The sequence below is a fragment of the Phyllobates terribilis genome, unplaced genomic scaffold, assembly GCF_046119375.1.
Source record: "Phyllobates terribilis strain yellow unplaced genomic scaffold, ASM4611937v1 Scaffold_4__5_contigs__length_816908805, whole genome shotgun sequence".
Taxonomy (NCBI): Eukaryota; Metazoa; Chordata; class Amphibia; order Anura; family Dendrobatidae; genus Phyllobates; species Phyllobates terribilis.
Window position 1 is genome coordinate 497,147,002 of NW_027362764.1, and position 16,173 is coordinate 497,163,174.

At 42.6% G+C, this 16,173-nt stretch overlaps 1 protein-coding gene across 1 annotated transcript in view; it reads right to left on the reverse strand.

Moving 5' to 3' along the window:
* The window catches only part of RANBP9 (RAN binding protein 9), a 79,771-nt gene extending 64,909 nt beyond the window's left edge, over nt 1-14,862 (reverse strand). The window contains exon 1 of the mRNA XM_073678792.1: nt 14,599-14,862. Coding sequence (XP_073534893.1) covers nt 14,599-14,746 — 148 coding nt within the window. The 5' untranslated portion in view covers nt 14,747-14,862. The remainder of the gene's footprint in view (nt 1-14,598) is intronic.
* Nucleotides 14,863-16,173: the final 1,311 nt, after the last annotated feature.

Here is a 16,173-nt window from a genome sequence, read left to right on the forward strand (position 1 = left end):
TGTTTTCCACTACTTGTATGAGGTCTTTTAATTGGCACTAGGCTTTCAATCAACTTGCCTTTGAGGGGTTTCAATAAATTGTCTTTCGGGACTATAGCCCATTGCTGTAGGGCAGTCTGGATATCTCTACTCTTTAAGCCGCCGTCACACTAAGTGAGATCGCTAGCGAGATCGCTGCTTAGTCACAAGTTTTGTGACACAACAGCGACCTCAGCAGCGATCTCGCTACGTTTGACACGTAGCAGCGACCAGGCCCCTGCTGTGAGATCGCTGGTCATGTCGAAAAGGCCTGGTCCATTTTTTGATTGTTGAGGTCCCGCTGGGTAGCATGCATCAGTGTGTTTGACACCTTACCAAAGACCTCGTTGGCGACTCAGAACTGAGACACAGAGGCGTGCATTTACGTTGCATCGTTATACAGGTCGCGGTATCGTTGCTGCGTCGTTGGGAAGATCTGACTGTTTGAAATCTCACCAGCGACCACACAGCGACGCAGCAACGATCCCTGCCAGGTCGTATCGTTGTCGGGATCGCTGTAGCGTCGCTAAGTGTGACGGTACCTTTTCTTTGTAAGCATTCATGTTCTCAATATATATTCCACTTGGTATATGAATTTATGGCCTCCCGATCATGCAGTACTGTTGATGACCCAGAATAAGGATACAATCTTTAATTTTCCAACATTAGGTTGCCTTTCCCCTTCCGATATTAATCCAATGTAGAAGAATGCCACTAAACACTATCAGACACAGAATTTATCCTACGGATGTACAACAGCATTGATAAAAAATTAAAACAAAACACTTCTAGGTCTATCTTTGACAAGGAATGGTGGAAAGTAAAACAACAGGAATACTGCTTAGACATTGGATTCCAGGCCTTAGATCACACATACCAACCTCTGAAAGTAGCCACACAATTTAGTTGGGGAGTAATAGCAAATATTGTACCAAAATGAAACTTGTCCAGAAAGGGTGACAAATAATTATTGTAATCGGTCACCCTCAGACCGGAGCCATAGAAACCTATTAAAAAGCACATATCAGAAGTTGAAAGTTAAACATTTTTCCATTTCAATTGGAAAAAAAATAACTAATTTATAAATTGATGGCAGCAAAACATCTCAAAAAAGTCAGGACTGGGCCACGTTTACAATTGACCTCCTCACAAAACCGCGGGTGGAGGTGAAACGCGCATCGAGGTGGGGGGGGGTTCTTGAGGCTGCAATCTCTATCCTTATTAGAATTGCTGCAGGTATACTCTTTCCGACCCTCGTACTATTTTATTGGGGATATTCACCTATATATTAATATACACCTTTGGGCAAGACAATGTATAAAGTGCACACATAAATTTTATGTTCTAGTATATGGTCTATGCTAATTAGCATTGATTTTTTTCCTTCTGCTCAGACATATTATACTATTGGTTGTATTTACACACACACACACACACATTTTATATATATATATATATATATATATATATATATATATATATATATATATATATATATATTATTACAGATCAAAAGTTTGGATACACCTTCTCATTTAAAGATTTTTCTGTATTTTCATGACTTTGAAAATTGTACATTCACACTGAAGGCATCAAAACTATGAATTAACACATGTGGAATTATATACTAACAAAAAAGTGTGAAACAACTGAAAATATGTCTTATTTTCTAGGTTCTTCAAAGTAGCCACCTTTTGCTTTGATGACTGCTTTGCACACTCTTGGCATGCTCTTGATGAGCTTCAAGAGGTCGTCAAAGGACATGGTCTTCCAACAATCTTGAAGGAGTTCCCAGAGATGCTTAGCACTTGTTGGGCCTTTTGCCTTCACTCTGCGGTCCAGCTCACCCCAAACCATCTCGATTGGGTTCAGGTCTGGTGACTGTGGAGGCCAGGTCATCTGGCGTAGCACCCCATCACTCTCCTTCTTGGTCAAATAGCCCTTACACAGCCTGGAGGTGTGTTTGGGGTCATTGTCCTGTTGAAAAATAAATGATGGTCCAACTAAACGCAAACCGGATGGAATAGCATGCCGCTGCAAGATGCTGTGGTAGCCATGCTGGTTCAGTATGCCTTCAATTTTGAATAACTCTCCAACAGTGTCACCAGCAAAGCACCCCCACACCATCACATCTCCTCCTCCATGCTTCACGGTGGGAACCAGGCTTGTAGAGTCCATCCGTTCACCTTTTCTGCGTCAAAGACACGGTGGTTGGAACCAAAGATCTCAAATTTGGACTCATCAGACCAAAGCACAGATTTCCACTGGTCTAATGTCCATTGCTTGTGTTCTTTAGCCCAAACAAGTCTCTTCTGCTTGTTGCCTGTCCTTAGCAGTGGTTTCCTAGCAGCTGTTTTACCATGAAGGCCTGCTGCACAAAGTCTCCTCTTAACAGTTGTTGAAGAGATGTGTCTGCTGCTAGAACTCTGTGTGGCATTATCCTGGTCTCTAATCTGAGATGCTGTTACCAGCCTCAGAAATCGCAGGTTGACTCGGATAAACTTATCCTCAGAAGCAGAGGTGACTCTTGGGTCTTCCTTTCCTGGGGCGGTCCTCATGTGAGCCAGTTTCTTTGTAGTGCTTGATGGTTTTTGCAACTGCACTTGGGGACACATTCAAAGTTTGCCCAATTTTTCGCACTGACTGACCTTCATTTCTTAAAGTAATGATGGCCACTTGTTTTTCCTTACTTTGCTGCTTTTTTCTTGCCATTATACAAATTCTAACAGTCTATTCAGTAGGACTATCAGCTGTGTATCCACCTGACTTCTGGACAACACAACTGATGGTCCCAACCCCATTTATAAGGCAAGAAATACCACTTATTAAACCTGACAGGGCACACCTGTGAAGTGAAAACCATTTCCGGTGACTACCTCTCGAAGCTCATCAAGAGAATGCCAAGAGTGTGCAAAGCAGTCATCAAAGCAAAAGGTGGCTACTTTGAAGAACCTAGAAAATAAGACATATTTTCAGTTTTTTCACACTTTTTTGTTAAGTATATAATTCCACATGTGTTAATTCATAGTTTTGATGCCTTCAGTGTGAATGTACAATTTTCAAAGTCATGAAAATACAGAAAAATCTTTAAATGAGAAGGTGTGTCCAAACTTTTGGTCCGTACTAATATATATATTATATATATATATATATATATATATATATATATACACACACATATACACACACACACACTCTAGTGTACAGCAATTTAGTCGAATTATATGTCACTCTTTATGATGTATTGTTAAAAAATGGCTAAATGGCAGTGTCAGCTGTGTGAGACGCCTCTTATTCTAGATCTCTGTATTGATTGTGTTCTTGAAACCCTATCTTTTTTTTCTCTCCTGCTTTTATAGAACTGTATATTAATTAATTCTAATATTTATTCTTTGAATTTTTCAGATCCCCATATTTTCATTGTAGGCTTCAATGTTATTTTCTCTTTGGGGATTATACTATTGCTTGCTAGTAAATATATAAAATCTTTCATCTACAATTGTCTAGCAAACCCTCTTCTTTTCACAACAGTCTGTAAATGTCTGGAAGTGAGTAGGCCAACTGCAGGAGTTTTGGGAGAGTAATGTTGTTCCATCCTTGTCTGATGTAGGATTCTAGCTGCTTCACAGTCCTGGGTCTTCTTTGCCAGATTCTTTGTTTTATAATGCACCAAATGTTTTCTAGTGGTGAAAAGGTCTGTACTGCAGGTGGCCAGATCATCACCCAAACTCTTCATCGGCGAAGCCATGCTGTTGTGATGGGTGCAGTATGTGGTTTAGCATTGTCCTGCTGAAATATGCAAGGTCTTCCCTGAAATATATATTGTCTGGATGAGAGCATATGTTGTTCTAAAACCTCTATCTAATGCTCAGCTATGATATGCAGGCTTTTGGACTATGCGCTGATAACAAGCTGGATGGCCCTCTCCTCTTCAGTCCGCAGGACACTACGTCTGTGATTTCCATAAAGAATTTCACATTTTAATTCATCTGATCAAAAACAGTTTTCCATTGTGTCTCAGGCCATTCTAAAGGAGCTTTAGCCCAAATAAAGCAGCGTTTTTGGATTGTGTTGATTAATGTTTTTTTGTTTGCATGACAGATCTTTAAACTGCATTTATGGATTGCACAACTGTGTTTACAGATAATGATTTCTGGAAGTTTTCCTGAGCCTATTACAGTGATTTGCACAACCGAATCATGCTTGCTTTTAATGCAGTGTGGCTTGAAAGTCCATAGATCACGAGAATCCAATACTGACCTTTAGCCCTGTACCCTGAGCAAATAGATTTCTCCAGGATCTCTGAATATTTTGATATTATGTACTGTAGATGGTGGAATATTCAAAATCTTTGCAATTATTATGTTGAAGAATGTTTTTCTGAAATTGTTCTGCAATTTTTTAGAAGCAGTTGTTCACTGGTGATTGGTGATCCTCCGACCATCTTTGCTTCCCAGAGACTCTGCCTCTCGAATGCTCTTTTTATACAGTCATGTGACATAGTTGCAAATTGACCCCACAGTTAGTGCCACTTACTTTTCTGGCCTTTTGCTAACCCTGTGCCAACTTTTTTGAGATGTGCTGCTGCCATCAATTTCTAAAGGCGTTTTAAAAATCATTGCATTCTTGTTTTCTTTACATTTTACTCAGAGTCCGAATTTTGGGGGAACTGGAGTTGTATGTACCCACAATATTGAATCTGTGACAAAATATTAAGCAAGGAAGGCAACTAAACATAACCCAAGATGAGCCACACTGAAAGGGAATTGACTTATGAATTAGTGTCCAGACTCCCTTAGGCTATGTTCCCACATGTTGTGTTTTTTTAACGTATTTTGCTGCAGATTTTTATGCTAATTTTCAGCTGCATTTTGCAGTACCAGCAAAGTCTATGAGAAACCAGAATTCTCTATTCTTGTGTTTTTTTTTAATGCGTATTTTGTGCCTTGGTTGTGTTCTTGGAAAATAGAGCATGTCACTTCTTTCAGCGTTTTTTCATGTTTTTTTCACCCATAGGAAGTAATGGGTGGTGAAAAAAATGCACCAAAACCTGCAGATTTGACGCAGCTGATTTCCTGGCAGAGATCAGTTTTGCTACAGATTTCTGGCTGAAAAAAAAAAAACCACAAGATGTGTGAACATAGCCTTAGTGTGTGAGGAGTATGTAGAATGGAAGGAGTGCGCAACTCAATAACTTGGCTTTTAGATCAGCAAACAACAGCAAGTTTATATGGATTCATCTTTAAATCTTGAGTGGAGACGATTATGCCCAAGGGAGGGAAGTTTAAGCCTCTCAAAACAGAATTTCTCCAGCTTTCCATAAAGAAAGGACTTTGAAGAAGAGAAGAACGTTGCTATCGTGCATCCATGATGGTGAGGCAGAAAAGGACAAACACCAGGGACTCTCAAAAGGGAGCCTGAACTTAACTGGTTGGATTCCCAGTTTATGGTTCGCAGAGCAGTCAATGGTTGTCAGAGGGATGTGATGTCGAAACTGGAGACTAGGTCAGAAACGACAATGCAGAAGGAGGAAACAATGGCAAAATTCAGAGTAGGAGTCAAAAAATACCGAGGCGTAACAATAAAAAGACAAGGCAATAGGCCAAAAAACAAGAAAACAGTAATAGGAACAGTCAATATAGAATATAGGAGGTATAAAGGCATTAAATGGAACAGAGGCTAGTGAAGTCCTCACACAAAAGAACACACATGCCTGCGAAATGTGGAAAAGCAAGAAAGGTATGTAACACAAATACTATGAATGCAAAAGACTTAGTGGACATGTAATAGATACCTATTGCTAATAACTCCCTTCATGAAGGCACGCCACTGGGGAAAACAGCTAATAACTATGGGTGCCTGCAGGGGAAATAAAGCAATGCAAATTGCCCATAGAGTAATGTTTTACAGTGTTGTGTCCAACTCTTCATTATTGGTCCAATTTTGCCCCCTGATCCAGCACTCATCTTATCGGAGACAGACAGTAACATGTAGCGCTTAGTATTCGATTGGTGTGAAAAAAAAGAAGAAAATATAGTAGGTAATATGAATAAGTGAAAAAAGGGGTGCTACAGAAACTAGCCAAAGATGAAAGACGCAGGAAGGAAAAGGAAAAAGCTGCACAGCATATATGAGTGCACACTCAATATTTGATAATTAAACATGATTTAAGTAACAAATGTGACAGTGACAAACACACATTAAAAATAATTAAAAGAAAAAATATAATCAAGAAACAAGGGGTGGCTATAGTAATCCAAATACATCCCCACATACCAGGCACAAATACATATAAATAATATCGGAAATTGACAAAAATAAAAGAGCAATGGTATCCCCAAGGTGTACAGTGCAAGTATCGTGATAAAGTGAATATAGAATGCAGGTCAGGTAAGTAAAATGAGAGAATACATAAATAATTAAATAGAAAATATAAATTACAAATAAAGAGGACTCTTGTACAAGAAAAGAACAAAGCAAAATATAACACACAGTGACCTGCCTATTTAGATCTAACACAGCAATACTTGCTTATGTATTTTTTTAAATTTCACAGATATTATTTATATCTATTTGTGTCTGATGTGTGGATATCTTATTATATCCATCCCTTGTTTCTTGACTCTTAATATGTTTGTTCGTCAGTGTCACTTTTGTTACTTAAATCAAATTTCATTATAGAATTTTGGGTGTTCTGCTATACAGTATTAGATTGGTATTACACTAGAATTTCCGTATGATTCTTCCTCCTTGCAGAAGAAAACAGTACTCGACCCCTGGTGATGGTGAAGAAGAGGATCATGGTCAATTATTACCATGACAGTCAGTGATTTGAAGTCTATAGCCAGCTTAACATATGCATTAAAATAACTGTCATTAGCTTAGCCACTTTAGGTATAACGTCACAGCTGAACACACCGTCCAGATATCCTTTTTAGGGCGCAGCAGACGGTCGTATAAATTGGACCAAGATTGGATATCAATGTACGGACTGGCCGGTGGCTCTCCTGACCCAAGCATGACGGCTTCTATCAGGGATGAGCGAGCACTAAAATGCTCGGATGCTCATTACTCGACCCGGGCAATGCCTAATGCTTGGATGCTCGTTTCGAGTATAATGGGAGTCGATGGGAAATCCGATCATATTGCCAGCGGACCCTGCAGTGAAAAATGTTGAAATGGATAGAAAAAGTGCTGATTGAAAATAGAAAAGAATGGGGAAAACCCCTGGAAGTATCTCTGACTCCCAGATCGCTGCTGAGAACAATAGTGTCACACTTTTACTCCACTTTAAAAACGAACAATAAAACATTCCATATTGATGAGAAATTTAATTTTTTATTTAAAAAAATTGGAAATTTCAGTGTAATTTGAGGAAAGCAAGAAGTGCCAAAAATTAGGGATTAAACATAAAGGAGGGCCTCATATAAATTATTTTAAAATTCTCATGTAGTAGAGCATAGCCTTATGAGTCTAAGAGTACTAACTGCAAAGCCTATCCACTAATTGTAAAGCCTGCCAAAAATTACAAGCAGAGTCATTCATACACCCTTGAAGGCATCAACAGTAGAGCTGCATTCAAATATTAAGAAAGTGTAGTTGTGATACTTCTACACTCAAAGGCTCTGCACACAATGCAAAGCTAGAAAATTATTATAAAAGGAGGGTCATTCATAGACCCTTAAAAGAAAACTGGCGGGCCTCATTTAAATATTTTGAAAGTGTAGTTAATGTACTCCTATACTTATAAAGGCATTGCACACAGTGCAAAGCCATGAAAAATGATAAGGAGGGTAAACGGTAATCCTATTCAGGTGTCTGCTTCTTCTTCTTCTTCGGTAGGCTGTGGGGACTGCCTCCACCTGCTACCTGGAGCCCAATTGCCTCGGCTTTAAATGACCCGGCTTCAGGTAGTGCCGGAGCCCCTGACATGTAGAAAGGGAAAACAGCCCCCTGTGTCACCTGCACCATTGCCTGCTCCCGCATAGGAGGTGGGGAACCCCAAGGACAGTACGATATATCGGGGGTGGTAGCCCTGTCTCAAGAGACCTCGAGGAACCTCTCGCAGGCCCGTTCATTTCGCAAAAAGGCTTCATTCTGATCCCTTCCTTCTTGGATGACACCCACTGCACACCAGCTATGTCGCCCCTTCATTTCAAGGAACGTGACCCTGGTTTCAGCAGTCAGCTCTTGCAGCCTTCGCGGCAAGTGTTCGGTCTCTACTGCCCGCTGGTTGAAAAAGATGTGATGACTGGTCCAAACTCTTCTTTAGACCCCTATCTCCGCTGCCGGTCGTGATCGTATGTAACAACCTCCCCCTGGGATTCCAACTCTTAGTACCTTCCAGCTAGCGGGCCCGCTAGCATATCTCCAGCCCCGGAACTGGCTTGACTCCTTCTCTCATCCGACTAGCCTAGGCCCCGCAGACTGCTCAAAAGTTGCTGGATTTGGGCTCTCCCATCCGCAAGAAACCCAGCGGTGAAGGCTGCGGTATGGGTTCGGGCCTTTGTAGTTCTGGGAAAACATCCAGTTCTGGACCACAGGCTTCTGCCACCTCCGCTGTCGCGGCAGCTTGGTCTGGCTCAGATATTCGTCGGATTGCTCCCTCAGGAGTCTCGCAGGACTCTGCCACCCTTGTCGCCCACTAAGCATGTTACACTGTATGGATTACTAATTGAATCCATAAAAATTTTTGAACGCTTTTTTGGAATGTTCTATACCACCGAAATACGGGCAAAGTATTACGATAAAAAGTCGGTTTGATTTATACGGCCGTCTCACTGCGCGGTAGTCAAATCAATGGAAGTGGTAACATGGGGGGAATGGTAACCTAAGGGTATGTGCACATGACGTCTCTTCCAGGCGGTATACTCCGTAATCCACATAAAAAAAAACCTGTTAAAAATAATGATTCCAAGCATTGCCATGTAAAAACGATATATATAGTCTTTGAAGCTTCTTTTAATGCTTAAAATTTCCAAAGCCGTGACGCGGTTTAAAAAAGTGACCTTACCATTCTTCAGGTGTCTTCTCCTTGGAAGTCACTCACTAGTTTATTCAATAAAAGTAAAAATAAAATTAAAAAAAAAAAAGTCGCCCATCAAAAATATTGCAAAAAAAGACCGAAAAGACGTAAGAAAAACAAAAAACCCCCACACACTTCAGGACAAAAGACACTGACGTGTCCAGAAGCATCTTCCTCGTGAAAAGCTTGCTGGTTTCGCACATGTTGTGTGCACATACCCCAAGGCCAGTTTCACACGTCCGCATATCTCCGGTACCGGAAAAACCAGTAAAGGAGATATCCGTGTCCCGTGTGTCACATGTGTGGCAACTGTGTGCTGCCTGGGAATCAGTGCTACAGTTAGAGCTGTCCCCAAGCGCCGGTGAATACTGCCCTCATCATGGTTCCCTGCCGGCACCTTGATCAGCACCAGCAAGGACCATGATGAGAGTAGTAGTAGTCTGCTCCCGCAGTGTTCCCACCTGTAAAAATAAGAATAAAATGGATGTACTCACCTCTCCTAGGTGTCCCCCGCTGTAATCCATGAGACCGCTGCTGTAGAGGAGCCGGGGAGAATGAGTCTCCCCGGAGCTGCAGCTCAGGAGCGGTGTCCTGTGACTCACTGAGCGCAGCTCCAGCTCATTCTCCCCGGAAGCAGCAGTCGGATGAATTACAGCAGGGGACACCTAGGAGAGGTGAGTACATGGATTTTTTATTATTTTATTCTTATTTTTACAGGTGGGGACACTGTGGGATCAGATTACCACTACCCTCACCATAGTCCCTGCTGGTGCTGATCGCAACGCCAGCAGGAACCATAATGACGGCAGCGTTCAGCATCCGGGGCTTGGGGACAGTGCTAACTGTAACGCTAATTCCCAGGCGCTGGTACGTGTCACAAGGATGGCATAAGGATGTTATTCGTGTGGGACGTTTTGTGGACCGTGTGTCCACAAAAAAACGGACTTGTCTCCGTGTGAAGTACACGGACACATGGTCCGTGAAAACACACTGAGATGTGCACAGACCTATTCATTTGATCGGGTCTGAATGTGTCAGTGTCTCTGGTATGTGTGGAAACTGTCACCACTCGTACAAGAGACACTGATGTGTGAAAGAGCCGTAATGCTGCCTTTGACAGAAGACAGCCCATCCACTCTGGTGCAGGAGCCATAGGAAAACAGGAAAGTAAAAATAAAAAAACCATATACTAAAGTTTACATAAAGTGTGTGAAGGGGCCAATAATGATTTTCCAGTTACCCATTAAGCAAATTGGGATGAAAATGCCTGTCTAAAAGATCGGCCTTCTACATGAATATGACATATTGCAGATTCCCTTTTCCCACCATTTCAATTTTCATGATATCAGGTAAAGCCTGTAAGAAGAGAAGCTCGGTGATCTCGTCTGTGTGCATGACATTATTACCAAACAGCAGAACTAGGGAGTGTTCTCCTTCATGGTGCACAGAACACTCTATACATAAGGCTTGGGTAAAATGTCCAGTACTTACTGAAAAGCTTTGCGTACTCTAATATGCGAAACACTAATGCCACCCAAACACATTTTGCTAGGCTGAAAATGGCGGATTAATATATAAATATTGCCTACACACCGTAGATCTGCTGCTCCTGTTACCTCCTTATGATGGGACATTAGTAGGAAGGTCACAGAGGAGGAACCAGAAATAGAGCGGAGATGTGAAGACACGGAGCTGAGCATCTGAAATCTACAGCCATCTTCTAATTCCTTAGCCCTCAATGAAGAAGATATTTAGAGGATTGGACCCATTTTCATGTACTCTACTGGCATAGTCTGAGCTAAAGGAATTATTCAGGAAAATCATGAAAAAAAAATGGAGAAGAGGTGGTCACTTCTCTCGTCGGCAATCTAGCTCAGAGCTGTCAGCTGCCAGGTGGTTACTACACCTTAAAAACCAGTAGAATTTTAGTGTGGACTAGTGTTATCTCATCCACTTCAATGCTACTGTAAGGCTGAGGTTACATGGTGACTTTGGCTACAACTATTTGCGCAGCCAAAGTTTGCTAAGTGACCATGACAAGAAGGTTGGAAAAAAATTGACGCAGTTGGGAGTTTTTTGTGACTTGTATCACAGTATCCTAGAGGTGGCAATGTGATCCCATTCACTAGTATAGCAGCCACACAAAAAACTTTGACCGCACGACAGAAGTTGTGGCCAAAGTCTCCGTGTAGGCCTAGTCTTATGCACTGCATATTTTTGCCCAGAAAATCTATACATGTCGGCCCTATGTGAACATGCCATAAGGTTGTACTCAGAGTCTGGGTCACATTTTTGTGACATTTTTCTCCTTTCATTGTTGCCAAAACAATAATGTCCAGATACTTGCTAGTCAATATTGAAGGATTCTTTTGTGTTTCTCAAACCCATGGCATTGACACTGCATGCTTTATGGGCCCGATCCATCATTTGCGATTTCTTGAAGTCACTTTTCTATTTTTTTGTCTCGTATTGGTTGACTCCAAATTCTTCAAAACGGCACAAGAGGTTCATGAATTGTGCACACAATCAGAAATGGTCTTCACATTCGTCTTTAACCAGTTTAGTGATTTTTTTGGCACATAAAAATCACATGTTCCATTAAAATGCTAAAAAATTTGAGGCAAAATTTCAGGTATATATGAAACCACTCCAAGAGGAGGACTGGAGTACATATACAAGTTTCGAAAAGTCACAAACGATGAATCAGGACTAGACAATTGGAAACCCTGAACTCCACCCACAATGACCAACAGAAATGAAGAAAAAAAAAACAGGCGAACGTGCTCGGATCACGTGCTATCTGAGTATGTTCATGTGTTTTCCGAGTATTTTCAGCGTGCTCTTCTAATATGTTGGACTCCCTGCGGCTGCATGTTCTGCAGTGGTAGACAGAGGCAGCACATGTGCAGGGAGTGAACACATAACAGACTTTAAAAAATCCACCAATGGAAAGATAAATATGGTGCAAACAAAAAAAGACGCAAAACATTAAAAACAAGTGCAAATACAATAATGAATCAGGCCCTCTGTCATTCTTCACAGAGATCTAAATTGCCCGATCTCAATGAAGCTTCAAAAATACAAAAACAAAATAATTAAAAAGATGTGTGTTAATGCCTGACATGCGTGGATTTCTGCAAACATCATTCAGATAATCAGGACATTAAAAGAAGTATTTTAGACAAAAAATCAGCTGCATGTGAACATAGGGTTATACTTCTATTGGAACCCTTTCTCTAAGGCGGCATTCACACATCTGTATATCAAGGTCCAAGCAATGGTTCTCCTGATCATGACCAGTGGTCTCCTGACCCAAACTACATAGCCTCATACATGTCTGAAGCCATTGCGTTAGGGACAATAGACCTGCATCCGTTCCATGAATCATGGTCCAAGCTTGGACGGTGACAAATGGCTGTGTGAATATGGCAAAAGGCTGGTTTCACACACACTCCGACATTTATGGTCTGACTATGGAGAGCGATGTCTGGCCTGGAAGTGGATCTCCTGCCCCAAACTCAAAAAAATGGGCAAAACCTAAGGCCATTTCCCAAATAGTGTAAATATTGTCTTATCTGTTGTGTTGCAAGCAAAGTAACCTGTCCAAGCATTCTCTGAAAGGTGTCAGCCTCCTGTTCAAAGTGTGAGGCGAGGGGCTTAAGTGGATGTCAGACACGTTTGACCAATTTATTTTTTAGTGGAATAAAAAAGTTAAAATTATTTTTTCCCCTCTTTCTTGACAGCAAATGTCAGGGGTAACTCACACACACATTAGATTATCAGCGAGATAACTGGTTTAAAGTCCCATCTCGGACGTTTGTTGCAACTCCACCGAATTTGCCATAAATGTTTGATCAACACGTTGCTCCCGTTTCCAAAATGGGTCACTGTCTCCTACTGAGCGCAACTCACAATTCCCTTGATAGGACTTTGGAGAATTGCAGAATTAGCAAGGGAGAGGTGCAGCTATCAAACATTTATGGCATATCCACAGGATATACCAGAGGCTAGCTTCTAAACCTAGATAAACTTTTATCAAAAGTCATGATCTCAACTTAGTTCACCAGATTGGCCAACCATACACAAAAAAATAGCTTTGGGGGAGGTAATAAATTATGATGGGTTTGCAAAGTGCTATCCCTAACTGCTCCAAATTGTGATTAAAATGCAGAAGTTCACAGAGGGTTAACATGGTTTTATGGTGAAAACCGTCCCTTTATAACACTGATCGTAGTCTGACAAACGGGCGTCAGTCATTCGAGCAGACCTAAGCCTGTCCAGGGCAAGTTTTCTCCGGCAGCAGAGGTATTCTCTGGCTGTCGCTACTGACACTAGGTTGTGCCAGAATTCACCAGGGGCAGCTGTGAAGGCAAATGTCTATGTAATAATGTTGTGAATCGACCTGCATAAGCCCCTCTTGACCTCTCATAACCCTACATAGGGTCATTATTCAGAAGCCACATTTCAATGGCCTGGCCATATCCAGGCTCCCAGCAGAACGGCCTACTAAATCCTTCCCTGACCCTAAACTCAGGAGCCGCAGGCCCAAATCTTTCTGCTGCAAAGTCGGTAATCCATGATGAAATCTGTGACATCACACCAAGTCATCCATACACAGGAACCACCAGGGCTGATCACAAGCCCCGACCGTGTCCAGATGGGGATTTTATCACATATTGCCCCATCCTCATAATATATCTCTATGAGCTTACACAGAATTAAAGGCCCGGACTGGAAGAAAAAGCCAATCAGACATATGTGACCGCAATGTATGATGACAGATGACATGCAGATGCAAAGCCGAGGGGGTAATGGAGCTCGGCTGGGAGAATAAACAAGTTTTGTGGATTATCTTTAGTTTTGGATAGTGACACAGCAAATCTGCAGTAACCCCACACAGGCAGTGCATGTGATTGTGTAATGTGCAGATCATAGCTGTGCGCTCTCCAGAACCGAGGGATCACACAATGAAAATGGGGTTTACTGCAAATCCCCACTCTACAACAAAGCCTGTGTGTGTGAATGAGGCCTGAAAACTCAGCAGCAGATGTCACCTGGGGAGGAGGGGGCTTCACCCAAAATATAGTGTATGGTCAATCATCTGAGCTGCAGGACAAATGACAGTTAGTACGCATCAGCAGGGATCAGGATGATGGGGGTTGTAGTGAGTCACAGGGAGGTTAGCACTGCAGGAGTTATCGGCTGTCAGGCTGACAAACACCCCATCCCCCTCCCTGGTGTGTGCTCTGCAGCTCAGCAGTGGAGGCTCCCGGAGACCCGAGCATGTAGCAGCACGTCTGCTCGGTGCGGAGCCTCCATTGTTGTGTATACGTCTGTATATATGTGTCAGCTAGTAAACACAAGCCCCTTGTTAGCCAAGCCACTAACGCACTCCTCCTCCGGCCCCATCCTCCTCCCTGCAGTGTTTATTATCTCCATACACCCCAAATCACCGCCAGGCCCCCCAATAATCCCTCTGTGCCCCCCAAAAGCCCGGAATCGCTCGAATCACCCCCCTCCCGACTGCCATCCACTTTCCCCGGCGCCGTACTGACCTTTGTAGTGGACCCGCAGGTTACCGTGGGACAGGCCCAGGTAGCTGCACTTGTCCCGGGGACTCCAGGCTCGGGGTGGCGGGTCCCGGGGGAGGAGAAGACCGGGGGATCCCCCGACTACAGGGGCGAGCAGAGGAGGAGACGACATGAGACACAACAACACAACAAGACACAACCACACGGGGGCCGAGCAGAGCACATAACACGGCACAGGAAGCGGGAGGAGCCGCCCACAGCCCGGCCGTGTGACACATACAGAGGATGGAGGCTGAGTGTGAGGGAGAGACCAGCCCAGCACTGTCACTGAGTGTGAGGGAGAGACTAGCCCAGCACTGTCACTGAGTGTGAGGGAGAGACTAGCCCTGCACTATCACTGCTCACCCCGAGAGTGCATGTATATAGGATGGTGGGCGACCATTATGGCTGTCAGGTCTCTCATTATCTCAGGTATTGGCCAGCCCTGCACTACTAGGCTCAACAGCAACTTTGAAAACCAACTGTGCGCCTGTTACAGTTACGCTGTGGCAGTTAGGTGACGGCAGTACGGTGACTTTTGTCGCCTGTTATCGAGTCGCGTTGACTGTTGTGACTCGCACCATAAAGCTATGCTCCCGCCAAGTTTTTTAAGGATTTTTTTGACCAAACCCGCTACAAAAACCATTGAGCGGTGAGCGGGTCCCCCCCCTCTAAGGAAAAAAAAATGCTTTGTTGAAAAGAAAAAGTGCAGATTAGTCCTAGAATACACTCAAATTTGATACGTTGAGTAAAAAAGGCTGCGAAAAACGCTTCAGAGAAAAAATACATAAAAAAAAATCTAAAAAACATCCTCAGAAACTACCCTCTACAAAATTGTTTCCTAGAGTGATTTTCACTTGAAAAACTGGATGTTTTTACGCCTCAAAAAAACTGTCTGAACATAGCCTGATACAATTTGACTGCGATGGCAACAACCAAAACCTCCTGGCATTATGGTTGCCAGGTCTGTAATGTCATATTGCCATCTTGGACCACCATAGTGTAAGTTGCTTGTGACTGTGGCTTGTGTCCTTTCTGCGATTTAGCTGTATTTTTACAAAAAAATTACAATGCGCCCAATTGCAGACATATTACACTCATTTTTATGTTTCCCCTCTTCTTCAAGACTTCATACCATGTAGCCAAAGTCGTCAAATATCCCCAGTCGAAGATAACAACCAAATTTCAGACAGTGTCGCAAGTGAATTACATGATGGAAAAGTTGTATGTGACCAGAAATACATTAGTGTTGGACTTTGCGAAAGTTATTTTGTGATCATGTTGTGTCACAATACAACTGCACTGACAGTCTTAAGATGCAATATCACAATGCAACAACATTGTGAAGCAGCTCTGGCCTAATACCCTGTAATACTGCTGCATGGGACCAATGAAGTATGGTTTGCGGGAATCTTTGACTTGCGTCATAGTTCTTCTCAATTGGTTGGAGAATGAAGGTGTTAGTCCACGCTGCCAATGTGGATGGCAAGAAACAGCAATATGGGTTCATGCGATTTATTCTCTATGCGCTTTGAAGGTGGACCAACTTCTTCCTCAGGA